Below are 14,651 nucleotides of genomic sequence, written 5' to 3' on the forward strand. Positions count from 1 at the left end.
TGCGGCTTCATAGATGGACTTCGCCGCTGACTCTGATCTTCTGTCCAGGGGATCCTGAAGACTGGCCTTCCCCTTAACAGGAAGCAAGGAAGACCTGCTCAGCTGAGACAGAGATACATCCACCTCAGGGGAGGGAACCCAATTAGCGATAGTCTCCGTAGCGCAGGGTTACAGAGCATCAAAACACCGCATCCCCCGAAAGCGTTTATCCGGACACCGGCGCTCCTTCTCCACTGCCTCGTTAAGTTCATCATGCGCTGGAAAAAATGAGCGAGCCCGACGCGAATCTTGATACAGCCGGGCCGACTTACAAGGTTTAGTCGGCTCTTCAGACAGATATGGCCCCAATAAGAGCATCCACGCGGATAGAAAGCGAAGCAGAGCAACTCTGCCGATCCTCTACCTCAGAGTCGGAGATTTCACCCATCGAACCTGTTGGTGAATCTGAAGCCTCTGATGTGCTGTGCAGAGAAGACAGCGCCACCACAGTCCTGCGGCGCTTCTTGCCTCGAGTCGTTGGTTGCGATTTAGCCGACACCCAACGACCCAAGAGGTCAGAAAGACCATCAATGCAGCGATTGAGCGCCTCCACCTTAGCATCACTAAGGGTCGAACTTGATGCCGTCGAGGGCCTAGGTGTACCAGAAACGCCCTACCGAACCTGGAACGGATCGGGAGGGAGGTCCGCACCTCCTGGTCCCTGATCTGACATGCCCCCCACACCAGATGCCAGCCTGTTATAATGCGTATGGCAACCTAGAGTGTGTGAATTCAACCAACACAGCCTGCTTCAAAGGGGGAAAAAAAAAAAAAATTACTTTTTTTTCTTCCTCTTCCCACTCTATAAGGCACTGAAGGGTTAAAGCTCTCCTTTAGCAAGAGCTACCCCAGCACTGCTGGGCAAAAAAACAGTTAACTTAACAAAACTGGAAACAAAGTGTGCACCAGAAATAGTTAACCACTCTGATGAGCAGGTCCTGTTCAGAAGGGGTTAATATGCTGAAGTCACGCAATACACCTTGCCCTAAAAGACAAGGGTGTGCCTGGCAGAGAAAATAGCAGCGCTGTATATCGCACCCTGCCTGCCCTAATAGACAAGCAGGAAAGTGCCCCCGCGCTGTAATAGAAAAAAGACAGTCTTCCACCTTAAAAGGCAGGAGTGACTTACCAGCCGCGGAGACTGCTCTTCCAGAGTGAGTGTGCGGTGTGGCAGAGAACGGGGAGCAGGCGAGTAGAAGGCAGAAAGCTTTGTCGAGGAGAAGCCAACTGCAGAGCCTGGAGGAGGAAGGGGCGGAGCTTCAGTAAGCGCGCGGTACCAGAGCTTCCTGCCTGACAAAAAAACGCGCGAGCCACGCCCCCACAGCTGTCTGCCCAACCAAGGGACTATCACTCCCAGCAGACTCTAAACAAACGGAGCCCACGCCCCTCTCTGCTCCCCTGCCAGCCCTTGTCCATATGCAGCACCTGCAAGGGACAAGAAAGGCAGTCACACTATGACAAGTAACAGTGGCAGCAACCGCTGAAGCACTCCACATTACTGAGCACTCACCCCGCTGTGCGCCACAGGGACCCCCAGGGATGTGTGGCGCTGTGGCCCTTGCTCCCTCCACGGCGGAGCGCGCAGGGACCGCACAGGCAGTGTGCGACCCCGCCAGGAAGCGCCCTGTAGCCCCCGGGGCCGACAGGTCTCAGCGGGGACCTCCTTAAGGGGTACGCAGGACTGTCAGGGGAGGGTCTGGGGTCCCGGCAGTGCCGAGACCCCCTGAGACCTCTAGACCACGGGGGGCCCAGGTCTCCCTGGAAAAAAACAAAAAAATCTTCTGAGGAGCTGCAAAGGCAGCGACTATCCTCTGCGACCTCAAATTTAAGACTGAAGAACATGGGAGTAGGAGGAGCCTTTATACTGGAGGGGCCGGTCGTCACTCTTTTAATCTGAGGTGAACTATCCCTGTGGGGCTCCGCCTACCCACTAAGTAATGAAGTCTGTGTCTCCCTTCCCTTCTATTGCTGAAATCAGAGTTTGAATATGCAAATGGTTATGGAGATCTGAAGCCTCTGTCACTCCAGCTCTATTCCACATCCAGCACCGCCTCTTTCAGTCAAGCAGGAGCAGGCAGAGCTGGGCAGGGAATAGAGCTGGAGTGACAGACTTCAGATCTACAAATAGCTCTTCAGTCTAATTTGAATATCAATTCTCAGTAAAGGATGAATGGACTGGCCATGTAAAGGTATTACTGGACTGGTCTTTGAAAGAGCTACATGCGCATATAAATATATTGGGGTGTGAAACGCTGCAGACAGATTCCCTTTAAGAAGATATGAGCTCAGATGCCTGAAGAATGCTGAAATGCAGCCGTGAAATAGAATGAACTATAGTACAGGTTGTAACTCAGAATTAGTACATTATTGAAATAAAGCATTTATTTGTATTAGTATTATTACTGCATTAGGTTCACATTTAGATGTATACTTTTTATTATTTTCCATAGACATAGAATGTAATCATATACTTTAAATTGGTTTTACATTTTCAGAAAATGAATTCTAGGCGCAGTTTTTTTTTTTCTGAAAACAAAAACCACAAAAAACCCACTATACTTTACTGCCCTCCCTTGGTCCAACGTTGAGTCTCTGCCACAGCTCCCAATGACTGTCAAAGTCTACGGCTCACAGCACTACAGCCAATCAGTAAGCGAAGCGTCTCAGCTTGAGTAGACGGCACGAGACGCTCACTTATTGGCTGCGGCGCTGTCGATGTACCATCAGCACTGCACACAATAACAGACACTAGCAGCAGTAGCAGAAACTCTGCCTTACTCACCCTTCCCAAGTTCAGCTGAGTTTTTTTTTTTTTTTTTTAAAGAAACTGCACCCGGGGACAAGGATTTTCTGAACTTTTCAACAAGAAAAGTTTAGTTTTAGTGTTATCACAACTTAAACAACATCCGGATCCGACAAATGCTGCGTTTTATTTTTGCTAAATATTGAAAACAGAAACAAAATTATTCCACGCCACTAAATGGCTGCAAGAAGGCACTGCACCCTGCTGAAATTGTGTGAAATGTTATTAACTAAAAATATGAATATGAATTTGTGTACAATCATCACTCGTCCTTGGTGATAATTAAAATGCAAGCGGTGTGTCCATAATTTCTATGTATGAAAGCCTTGATAAGAGATAAATGGCTTTGCTGACTAAAGCAATCAACTACTATTTTCTATTTTTTTTTTCAGTCTTGCTATTTCAAGGCCACTTGTTTCAATGTAAAATTGCTGGAAGGAAAAAGAGCGCAAACTAGGGCTTTTACTGATAAAATCAATGTCAGTAAAAAAGGTATTATGCTCACCTTTACAGGTTGCCTCCTGCAACCTTATTTATGCTAATACCAACTGCTGCACAGCAGAGGGTCAAAAGACCGAAGGAAAGAGTCAAGTGGAGTTCAAACTGTTTTTCTTGCGCTGCTGGTCCACCACTTGGAAAGGACATCTCAGGAATCCAGCGCTTCCATTAAAGGATTTTATTTCTATTTGTTACACTTTAAAATCAACGCGTTCGAAGCCTTTCCGACTTCTTCATCAAATCACTGATTTGTTATATTATGTCCTGATGAAAAAGTCGGAAAGACTTTGAACGCGCTGATTTTGAAGTGTAACAAATAGAAATAAAATTCTTTAATGGAAGCGCTGGATTCCTGAGACGTCCTTTCCATGTGGTGGACCAGCAGCGCAAGAAAAAACGTTTGAACTCCACTTGTCTCATGGCCACTTGTTTGAATTTTTATTACTTAAATGGGTTGTCTCATCTTCTTAAAGGGAACCTGACCGGTTTCCTATGCCCTCCAAACCACCAGCATTTCTCTATTCCTTTATAAACATCCTGCCTAACAAGCCCTTTATAGTGTTTGTCATATTAACAGATCTTTAAAAAAAAGTAATTTCTAAACTGTTTTTAATATGCAAATTAATCTTTTGACTAGTGGATGGGGCATTGTTTTCCCCAGAGTAGTTGTCCCACTCAGCATATTATCACACCCCTGTGGGTGTGATAACATGATTTGCAAGAGCCTGCGCCATCGCGAGTTCTCTGCAGATCACGTGCATGCTCGAGACTTTCTTTCCTGCAGGTAATTGTGCCTCTGGAGCCAGGTGTACTGCGCATGTCCGGAAGCAAAATAGAAGCCTGACATCAACAAAGATCAAGCTTCTTCTTTGCTTTTGGACATGTGAAGTGCACCTGGCTTCAGAGGCGCAATGACCTGTGGGAAAGAAAGTCACGCGCCTGCGCGAGAGTTGCAGAGAGCTGGCGATGATGCAGGCTCTTGCAAATCATGTCATCACGCTCACAGAGATGTGATAACATGCTGAGTAGGACAACTGGTCTGCGAAAACAAACACCGCATCGACTAGTCAAAAGATTGTTAAAATACTTTTTTTTTAAAGATTTGTTAATATGTCAAACCCTTAATGGCTTGTCAGACAGGATATTTATAAAGGAAAAGAGAAATGATGGTGATTTGGAGGGCATGGCAGGACCTGTCAGGTTCCTTTTAAATGGTAAAATTGCAAAGAGCTTGGAAAAACTTGCAACTTGGCAATTTACCTTTTATTAAAAGTCCTCTCTATTCTCAAGAAGGAACAGATTTTTAATTCTATAGCTCAATACTCATTGCCTAGGTTACTGGCCATCTTTGCAGTCTATCAGAGGTGGCTGATCTGTTAGGCAAGAAACACAGTGTTTCCAAGTTCTTTCCTTTACAGCTTGCAAGAACTGCTCTGAAGCTGGCTGGAACTTTCTAAAACAGGGGGTGGGGAACCTCAGACTTGTGGGCCAGTTATGGACCCCAATGCCCTTTTCTATGGCACGCGGGCAGATTCCTGGGGACAGCTTTACGTGGGCCGATGTTTCTCTTTCGCCGTCCGCCAGCCCTTTAATTGCTTCTTATACTGTTAACACGTGCACACATCGTTCACTGCTGAACACTGTGTGGCACACGCAAAGAAGAATTACGTCCTGAAGCTGGAAATAGCCAGCGCTAGGACCTACATTGAGAGCAGTGTTAGTGCGATCTGTGCTCCTGTCCCACCAATGAAGACAGTAGTCCCAGTGTCTCCGAAATGATGATTCAGCCTCAATGTATCATATGTAATGTACATGGTCCAGCCCCAGCATCTCCTTTGTGATGTACAGTACAGACCAAAAGTTTGGACACACCTTCTCAGTTAAAGATTTTTCTGTATTTTCATGACTTTGAAAACTGTACATTCACACTGAAGGCATCAAAACTATGAATTAACACATGTGGAATTATACACTTAACAAAAAAGTGTGAAACAACTGAAAATATGTCTTATATTCTAGGTTCTTCAAAGTTGCCACCTTTTGCTTTGATGACTGCTTTGCATACTCTGGGCATTCTCTTGATGAGCTTCAAGAGGTAGTCACCGGAAATGGTCTTCCAACAATCTTGAAGGAGTTCCCAGAGATGCTTAGCACTTGTTGGCCCTTTTGCCTTCACTCTGCGGTCCAGCTCACCCCAAACCATCTTGATTGGGTTCAGGTCTGGTGACTGTGGAGGCCAGGTCATCAGGCGTAGCACTCCATCACTCTCCTTCTTGGTCAAATAGCCCTTACACAACCTGGAGGTGTGTTTGGGGTCATTGTCCTGTTGAAAAATAAATGATGGTCCAACTAAACGCAAACCGGATGGAATAGCATGCCGCTGCAAGATGCTGTGGTAGCCATGCTGGTTCAGTATGCCTTCAATTTTGAATGAATCCCACACAGTGTCACCAGCAAAGCACCCCCACACCATCACACCTCCTCCTCGATGCTTCATGGTGGGAACCAGGCATGTAGAGTCCATACGTTCACCTTTTCTGCGTCGCACAAAGACACAGTGGTTGGAACCAAAGATCTCAAATTTGGACTCATCAGACCAAAGCACAGATTTCCACTGGTCTAATGTCCATTCCTTGTGTTCTTTAGCCTAAACAAGTCTCTTCTGCTTGTTGCCTGTCCTTAGCAGTGGTTTCCTAGCAGCTATTTTACCAAGAAGGCCTGCTACACAAAGTCTCCTTTTAACAGTTGTTGTAGACAAGTGTCTGCTGCTAGAACTCTGTGTGGCATTGACCTGGTCTCTAATCTGAGCTGCTGTTAACCTGCGATTTCTGAGGCTGGTGACTCGGATAAACTTATCCTCAGAAGCAGAGGTGACTCTTGGTCTTCCTTTCCTGTGGCGGTCCTCATGTGAGCCAGTTTCTTTGTAGCGCTTGATGGTTTTTGCAACTGCACTTGGGGACATTTTCAAAGTTTGCCCAATTTTTCGGACTGACTAACCTTCAATTCTTAAAGTAATGATGGGCACTCGTTATTCTTTACTTAGCTGCTTTTTTCTTGTCATAATACAAATTCTAACAGTCTATTCAGTAGGACTATCAGCTGTGTATCCACCAGACTTCTACACAACACAACTGATGGTCCCAACCTCATTTAAAAGGCAAGAAATCCCACTTATTAAACCTGACAGGGCACACCTGTGAAGTGAAAACCATTTCCGGTGACTAACTATTGAAGCTCATCAAGAGAATGCCAAGAGTGTGCAAAGCAGTCATCAAAGCAAAAGGTGGCTACTTTGAAGAACCTAGAATAGAAGACATATTTTCTGTTGTTTCACACTTTTTTGTTAAGTATATAATTCCACATGTGTTAATTCATAGTTTTGATGCCTTCAGTGTGAATGTACAATTTTCATAGTCATGAAAATACAGAAAAATCTTTAAATGAGAAGGTGTGTCCAAACTTCTGGTCTGTACTGTATATGCTCCAGTCTCTCATATCTGATGTATATGCCCCGGCATCTCCTGTGATGTATATGCTCCAACCCCAGCATCTTTTATGTGATGTACTGTATATGCCCCAGTGTCTCCTACGTGATGTCTATGCTCTAGCCCCAGTGTCTCCTATACGATGTGTATGCACCAGCCCCGATGTCTCCTGTGGTGTTTATACAGCAGTCTCGGTGTCTCCTATATGATATATACATAGCAGTATCAGTGTCTCCTATGTGATGTATACATAGAAGTCTCAGTGTCTCCTATGTGATGTATATATAGATGTCCCGATGTCTTTTATGTGAAGTATACTGCAGACCTCACACTGCTTTAGTACTATAAATGTAACGCGAGCTATGATTAATTTCCCAATCTGAGGAGACATGTAGAGTAATACACATCTGTGTTCCGAACTTACTGCTGCAGGTTCTTTATAAAACTTAGCGCAAAGAGACGACTGCACTCCAGACCGACTCAAACCTGGAAAATCAGTTGCGAGTAGCAGCATCATGGTCTACCACCTAACATCACAGCCATCACATTAGGGGTGAGTTAATTAAATGTTTGATCAAATATAGCAGGAAAAATTTCAAGTTGATAATTTTGTACGGCCTGCGAATGATGTTATAAAAATCCAAATGACCCTTGGCAGCAAAAAGGGTCCCCACTCCCCACCCCTGTTCTAAGCACAGCCTCAAAGCGGTCTCTGCTTAGATCATGGGAAAGAGCACAGTTTTGGCCAAGGGCACAACCATACTTCTTGTCAGAACTGTCAATCATCAGGAGCGTTTCACGCCCAAGCAGGAAACCACAAAGGTGTGCTGTGCTCGTGAAGAAACATCAGAAGACAACACCTTGAAGGCCTAATATATTGGTTTGTTCCACAATGAAATAGTCTCAAAGCCAAGATCTTACTAATGTACATAACCTGTACTTAAAGTTGGAATATAAATGAGAAAAAAATAATAATAATTATGCACAATTGGAACATATGTTAAGTACTCAGTTGATGAACCACATTTTAATGACATGTTATTTAGTTATGCTCTGAACAAAAGTGTGCAAATTCATCCATGCTAACTTATCAGTAAACGTTATCTCCATTTTCTAATTCCATATTTTAAAACAGCAGCTTTTATTTAACCACAATATGACAGGAGTGGTCTTTTGGCCGGCATTCTTACAAAAAAAAAATATAATAATAATAATAATATAGTTAATATTTTATAAAAACACCTTAAGTTACACCATCAGAAGGAGGCAAATTTCACAGCATTGTAACATCCTGAATGTAGCAAATAAGACATGATCATATGAAGGATGAGTTGTTGCCAACATTTGAGGCAATATAAGTGCATATCGTGTGCTACCAGTCACTTTGGAGCAAGATTCGATGAGTTGATGCTCGATGTCAATGACAAGTTGACCATAAAATTGATCATCAGTTTGTTTTAAAATTGACACGTCAATGGCTTAATGAAGAAATACTATTTTTCGCATCGGATTTAAAGAGGTGAAGATATTATAAAAAAAAAATAAAAAAAATATTACATAAAAGTAACAGAACTTTACAACACACACAGCAGTTGCTGTTGCATCAGAGTGGAAAGTCAGATGGAAACATTTCCGGGACATTATGAATCATTAGTATGTGAGATCTTTTTCCATAAAAGAGCTTTCAAGTTGTTTAAAATTAATGAATGTTGCATCTCCATGTTCTTGGTAGCAGCTTTCAGGGCAATACAGGAGTAGATTTGTTTCTCTAGTTCCTCTCGGATTTCAGAAGGGCTCCCTTGGAAGAGGTAGTCCTTCACTAACAGACATATTTTTGCTAGATTTGGTTGGCTTACATCTGCGGTACATTTATTTTTGCTTTGGTCGCACACAGTGCTGCAGTCAGTACCATAAACACAGTCGGAGTCCTCTTCACACGGCCGGTCTTTCATCATGTCCTTTAAGTGCATCTCCGGAACAACGTTCCTCATGTCCACTACTTTCATGTCATACTTGTCATTATAACCAAAGTTTTTGGCACTTGTGTCACACATAAGAAAATTTCCAAAAGGTCCATGAAAAATATCCTCTACAAATTCGAGAAGACCTATCACTATCTTAGCCTTCCGAGGCCAGGATGGGGTGAACCACTGGTCCATCCATTTTCGGAGTCCTTGAGGAACAAATATCTCAAAGATCCATGGTAGACTTATTCCATAAAGTGAGGTGTAAGGTACACGCTCTGTTATGTATAGATCTCCACAGAAGCCCAGTAATTTTGGGGTGTGTTCCTTATCTTGAAGGATTACCATCAACAAAAACTCATTGAGTTGTAGAAGTGCCCATGCGGATTTGGCCTCTGGTAGGGACACATGGCCATCCTTATTACCATCTGCAGCTGCTAAGATGAGGTTTACTAGTTCACGGAGATTACCTTGATCACCTAATTTAGTCTGAAACAGAAAGAAAAAGAAAGTTTACTTTAAAGGACTCATGCAATAGATCATACATGTTAAACTCTGGCCCGTAGGGTGGTTATATTTGGCCTACGACACCAGAACCACCACGACTATATGAGGCCCATTATTCTGTATGGACGACCATGTGAGGCCCATTATTCTGTATGAAGGACTATGTGGGGCCCATTATTCTGTATGGAGGACTATATGGGGCCATTATTCTGTATGGAGGACTATGTGGGGCCCATTATACTGTATGGAGGACTATGTGGGGCCCATTATTCTGTATGGAGGACTATGTGGGGCTCATTATACTGTATGGAGGACTATGTGGGGCCATTATTCTGTATGGAAGACTATGTTCGGCGCATTACTCTACATGGAGGACTATGTGGGGCCCATTATTCCGTATGGGGGACTATGTGGGGCCATTATTCTGTATGGAGAACTATGTGGGGCCCATTATTCTGTATGGAGGACTATGTGGGGTCCATTATTCTAAATGTAGGACTGTGTGGGGTCCTTTATTCTGTATACTGGTTGGCCCACGACTGTGTCCCAAGTTTTTCATTTTGGCCCTCTGTGTTTGAGTCTGACATGCCTGCAATAGACGCATTTTCTTAAAAATAACAAAAAGAATACTTCTGGGTATGAGCATCCGATAATAAGTGTGTGTCTATTTATAATAAATATATATGTATAAAACATATATATATTTAAAAAAAAAGTAATGCTCATAGGATAAATTATTGGATGAAAACATTCTTTGTGGAGGTGGATAATGGCAGTTCTAATAGAGATTTTCAAAGCACAGGGGAAATTATCATACTTTCATATGTGGTACATTTTTTAAACCCCAGTGTGCTCTTATCAGTAGTTCAATAGGAACAAGAAAAAAAAAAAGCCAGAGCTCTTACGATTTGCCTTATTCAGTGTAAACAACAGGAACCAGTCCCCGAGATCACTTGAGACCACATTAAAGCTTTATGAGCCCAGTAAGAAAAAAAAGATCTTTAATAGTTGATACATTTTATTAAAAGACGATCAAATATTTCAATTTAAAGTCACTGTAACCTGCACACAATTAATGTGCATCCAAAATATGTGGTTTAGTTTATCCCAACTCGCCATGGGAGTCATTTCTCACTTTGTATTCGATGATCAAAAAAATCTTGGACAACTTTTTTCTTTTATTTAGGACATAATCTTACAATTCTGTCCTCGTCTTACACTGTACCTAATGCATCATCTGCTTCCCTTCACATTGTACCTTCGCAGACTATCCTCGCTTCCTTGAATATCTGTCTACAATATCCTCTGGGAAACATAAATTGTTTGACATTCAACAAAAAAATAATGTTATACAGAGGTATCCAGTTCTAAAACTCTACGACGTAAGATACATTTTGTCCTTATTTGATGGAGAATTATAGCCAAATTGATCACATTATTGACTAGCTTGAGAGATACATAAATGTAGTACTCTTTGCCCTGGGAGTCATGAAATTATCATTTTGGGGGTTTTCCACTGAAGGTTGTTTGTTATTTTTTAATATATATTATTTTTATAATTTTGTTGACTGAAAAGCACCTTTAATGGCTTGAATAAATTGGAGATACTTGTATACAAATGAATTGAACTGTACTATAGAACAGGGGCGGACATGGCAATGGTGCAATTGAGATGCACAGAGGCCCAAGAGGTAAGGAGCCAATTTCGACCTCCAAAGCAGCACATAAAAAGGGGTACAGTATGATGAACTATTGGACTGCGAAGAGCCTACATACTGTTCCTGTACAGGGGCCCTTGAGGTGACTGTCTGGTCAAAGCGTCCATGCTGACCCCTATCCACCACCATGTAGAGTGGGCATATGAACGGAATTATGGAGCAATGGAAGAAGGAGGCCTGGTTTGACCAATTAGGTTTTCTTTTGAATTCAGTGGCAGCCATGTGTGTGGCCGTCACTTATCTGCGGGAGAGATGGCACCAGGAGGCGATGATGTTCTGCTGGTAAACCTTGGGTCCTGACATTCATGTGGTTGTTACTTTGATACAAACCTCCTGTCTAAATATTTTAAAACCCCATTGATGGCATGATAGTATTTCCCAAATATCAATGGCTTTTTCCAGCAAGATAATGCAGTGTGCAAAAACTGCTCAGGAACGGTTGAAGAAAGAGCTCAAGATATTGACATGGTCTCCAAATCAGGGCTGTGGAGTCGGTAAGCCACACCTCCGACTCAGACTCCTTAATTTCCATGACACTGACTCCACGACTCCGACTCCCTTATACATGGCTCATGTTTAAGTGGTATATTTACTGTAGCACAGATTCATCTCAGCTAAAAGTCTAGACCCTTAGATCAGGAATAGGACAGACATTTATAGGACATTTCATAACTTTCCCAAATTCTTATAAAAAAAATATTCCCCACAAACTGCATTGTACTACTGTACCCAATTTACTATATATTTTAGGACTCGGTCCATTTTATACCGACTTCGACTCAGACTCCACAGCCCTGCTCCAAATACCCCAGATCTCAACACAAATACTAAAAAAAAGTCCAAGACAAGAAGGTCACACCTCACAAACTTACCAGACACAATGGTAACATCTTGGTGGCAAATATCACAGGACACCTTCAGAGGAGCTTGTGCCTTCATGGGTGAAAACTAGTTTGGGAACTACACAATATTAGGTTTCTATATTAGGGCAGATTGGTGTAATCAGTTCCAGTAATCAACAGGAAAGAAATCACAGCTCAAACCTGGGGCAAAAAAACACTCAGCTGCTGATTGCAGCAATTCCTGATTTTTTTTGTTTAAATGACCACCAATAGGGAACTAAACATTTATCTAGACCATTAGGATGTGAATATTCAAAAGGAGTTTTTTGCTTTTGATGATGTCCCTCTCTTCTGTAGCAATTCCCCTCTCCTCGAGAGTAATTTAGTGGGTGGTCTACATTAGATTTCATGCTGTTCGGTTCTTGATTAAACCTCTGGTAGCAATAAAAGAACTGGTTACCTCAATCAGCAGCCACGATGGGAGATCGCACTGCTCCACGGCTAGAATTGCTCTATCGCAGCTCGTAGAAAGGAATTCTGAAAGGTATTCAAAATTGATCTACAGGTTTCTAAGTCACATAGCCACACGGAAAAGTACAATCCGCAGAGGAAAATAATTGCGCTAGTGCAGTACGCGGTGGGTAAAGGAAAGGAAGGTTCAGTTCTTTGTTATACTTTGTTGCTTTTACTGTAAAATTTCTTATATAGGTATATAAATAAAAAAAAAGTATAGGAGCATTGAGCAGTGGCGGGCAGTATGAGACCGGCAAGGTGAGTATATAGGAAACTTCATTATTTTACTATCTGTACCTGCAAAAATTAAAAAATCTTAGAACATTTATACACTTAAGTCCTAATTGCAAAATTTTGGGTTGGGCCCTTACTAAGCAGGCAAGAAAACATGAAGGGATGTTACCATGCCCAGAAGTTTTACCATTCACAGGGATTTAGGTCAGCACAAAATTACTGTTTAACCCAAGCACAGGAGCTTGGTGCACCCTTGGTGTGGCCAAACAGTTCAGTGCAACTTCCCACCTACTTGTTTTTCCAACTATCTCCTTCCTCCTCTACCTTAATTAACAGATCTGGCTTTAAAGGAGCCAAAGGTGGGCTAAGATAGATGGAAAACAAGTAGGTGGGAAGGTGCACGGAACTGCTCAGCCAAACCAAGGCAAGGGTGCACAGAGTATGTGCTTGGTTTGAGCAGTCATTTTGTGTTGAAACACTCCATTTAAAATCAGATCATGTTGTCCAGACATTTATATCAGGACCATGTAAGGAAAGAATGTTATAGGCAGTGGTGCAGTCAGGACAGGTAATACTGCACTGGTTATAGGAAACGCTACGTAATACTGCACTGGTCATAGGGAAGGCTATGTAATACCGCCCTGGTCATAGGGAAGACTACGTAATACTGCACTGGTCATAGGGAAGGCTACGGAATACTGCATTGGTCACAGGGAAGGCTAGGTAATACTGCACTGGTCATAGGCAAGGAAAGGTAATACTGCACTGTTCATAGGGAAGGACAGGCAATACTGCACTGGTCATAGGGAAGGCTAGGTAATACTGCACTGTTCATAGGGAAGGATAGGCAATACTGCACTGGTCATAGGGAAGGCTAGGTAATACTGCACTGTTCATAGGGAAGGCTAGGTAATACTGCACTGTTCAATGGGAAGGCTAGGTAATACTGCACTGTTCAATGGGAAGGCTATGTGACCACCTACATCATAAATTCAGTATTTCAGTTCGGGTTATAAGAACAGAAAACCAGAATTCATGCTGGGTCACATTGGACACATGAGACAAATGGCTCCTGACAATGCCTATTGGTTATACCGGGGTCAGTCATTTTGGTGGAATAAGTAGCGCAGCCTGTTGCATTATTTTAACTGTTAAGACTGATGGAATCTGCAACAGAGGCTTATAGCAGAGCATAACCTATACTAGGTTTGAAAAATGGATGATTTTGAGAACAACAGAGGGACGTTTATTGGAAAAATTAATAATAAATGAATACCTTCATGAAATAATTGTGAGATGTGAAATGGAAACTATCAAACAAGGACAGCTACTATAGGAAACAAACATGATGGTGGAGTGGGAATGACCCCCTTACTGGGTCTCCATACACGCAGCCTATCCTGGCAATACATAACGCTCAATGCTGTACTGCAAAGAAGCTACTATGGCGTGATGATAGTAAAACGTACACTGGGATTAACTGGATCCTCCATCTGATTGCAGAAACTTGTTTTGCAAATTCTGCTGGAATAGTGATGTGAGGATCAAATCAGACATCTCAGCAGAACCAATTGTAAGTCAAAGGGGTCTGCGGGACCTCTCCGTCATATAATGCAGCCAGCGCAGCATTCGGACTTCCGTAATAAACAGAAGCCGCCACGAACATATGAACAGAGCCATATACCAGGTTTACAACTGCAGGGTTGTGGCTGTTGAATGAATTGCAATCAAAGGTCACGTAACCCCTTCACTCCAGTGTAACTTTTTGTTTTGCACGACACCATTCACTTATAATGTACAGAAAAATGGGAACAAAAAAATCTAGGTTGGGAGAAATGGTAAAAAATATGCAATTCAGTCATTGTTTTTTTTTTTTATTTGACTTTATGGGGTTCATTGTATGTTAAAAATGATCTGGAAAATGGATTCTCCATGTCAGTACTATTCTGGTGATACCAAACTTGCAGTTTGTTTTTTTAAATGTTTAAGTGGTGAAAAAAAAATAAATAAATTTGGTTTGTGTTGCTATTTTCCGAGGCCTGTAATAT

At 42.5% G+C, this 14,651-nt stretch overlaps 1 protein-coding gene across 4 annotated transcripts in view; it reads right to left on the minus strand.

The window, feature by feature from the left end:
- Positions 1-7,949: 7,949 nt before the first annotated feature.
- The window catches only part of DIPK1A (divergent protein kinase domain 1A), a 250,794-nt gene continuing 244,092 nt past the window's right edge, over positions 7,950-14,651 (minus strand). For all 4 annotated transcript variants that reach the window (XM_073643202.1, XM_073643203.1, XM_073643201.1 and 1 more), the window contains one exon: positions 7,950-9,278. In XM_073643202.1, coding sequence (XP_073499303.1) covers positions 8,466-9,278 — 813 coding nt within the window. In that variant the 3' untranslated portion in view covers positions 7,950-8,465. The remainder of the gene's footprint in view (positions 9,279-14,651) is intronic.

Source organism: Phyllobates terribilis, unplaced genomic scaffold (assembly GCF_046119375.1).
Source record: "Phyllobates terribilis strain yellow unplaced genomic scaffold, ASM4611937v1 Scaffold_8__6_contigs__length_399053987, whole genome shotgun sequence".
NCBI lineage: Eukaryota > Metazoa > Chordata > Amphibia > Anura > Dendrobatidae > Phyllobates > Phyllobates terribilis.